At 61.2% G+C, this 672-nt stretch overlaps 1 protein-coding gene across 1 annotated transcript in view; it reads right to left on the bottom strand.

Annotated features, from left to right (window-relative positions):
• The window catches only part of SBSPON (somatomedin B and thrombospondin type 1 domain containing), a 28,843-nt gene extending 28,403 nt beyond the window's left edge, over positions 1-440 (bottom strand). The window contains exon 1 of the mRNA XM_021713106.1: positions 161-440. Within this exon, the coding sequence (XP_021568781.1) occupies positions 161-440 (280 nt within the window). The remainder of the gene's footprint in view (positions 1-160) is intronic.
• Positions 441-672: the final 232 nt, after the last annotated feature.

Consider the following 672-nt stretch of genomic DNA (forward strand, 5'->3'; position numbering starts at 1 on the left):
ATGGAAAACTCTTACGTCTGGCCAAATAGTTTTTAAACACGTACATGCAGGGTGAGTGAGGGAAGCGATAAACACCCAAATTAGGCAGAAATACATAAAAGCACGAGAACATTATCTATTATATGAATGAATGGGAATGCTAGTGAAACTCTTTTCCCACACCCTCCCTTGGCGGCGCGCCCGTCGGGGCCCGGGCGGGTGCCCCTGCCCAGGTGGGGAGCGCGCCGCAGCCTTCCCCGGGACGCGCTGGCAGTGGGCGCTCCGGGCGCCACCCCCTCCCCGCGGCCAGCCCGGGGGACCTCCGGGAGGGGCGGGGGTGGGCGGGGTGGGGTGGAAAGCAGGTGCTCTGGAGGCCCAGCCAGGAACCCGGTCAGGGAGGCCTCGTTTCCTGGCTCCAAACCGTGCTTCCTAACGTCTGGGGACACATTAGCGAGGGGCATTTTCACTCTGAAGCCTTGAGACCAAGAGCGCTCGATGTGCCCCAAAGGGGTGTCCCCCACACCCTGTGCGCGGGCCACGCTGCCTTCGCCTGCGACAGCCCGGATACACTGCGCTCTGGTCCCGCTGCTTTTCCCCGGGACAGTCAGCCAGTTGTGTGTGTGTGTGTGTGTGTGTGTGTGTGTGTGTGTGTGTGTGTGTGTGTGTGTGTGTGTGTGTGTTTTCCAGGACACC

The sequence above is a fragment of the Carlito syrichta genome, unplaced genomic scaffold, assembly GCF_000164805.1.
Source record: "Carlito syrichta isolate Samal-C Ts95f unplaced genomic scaffold, Tarsius_syrichta-2.0.1 Scaffold304212, whole genome shotgun sequence".
NCBI lineage: Eukaryota > Metazoa > Chordata > Mammalia > Primates > Tarsiidae > Carlito > Carlito syrichta.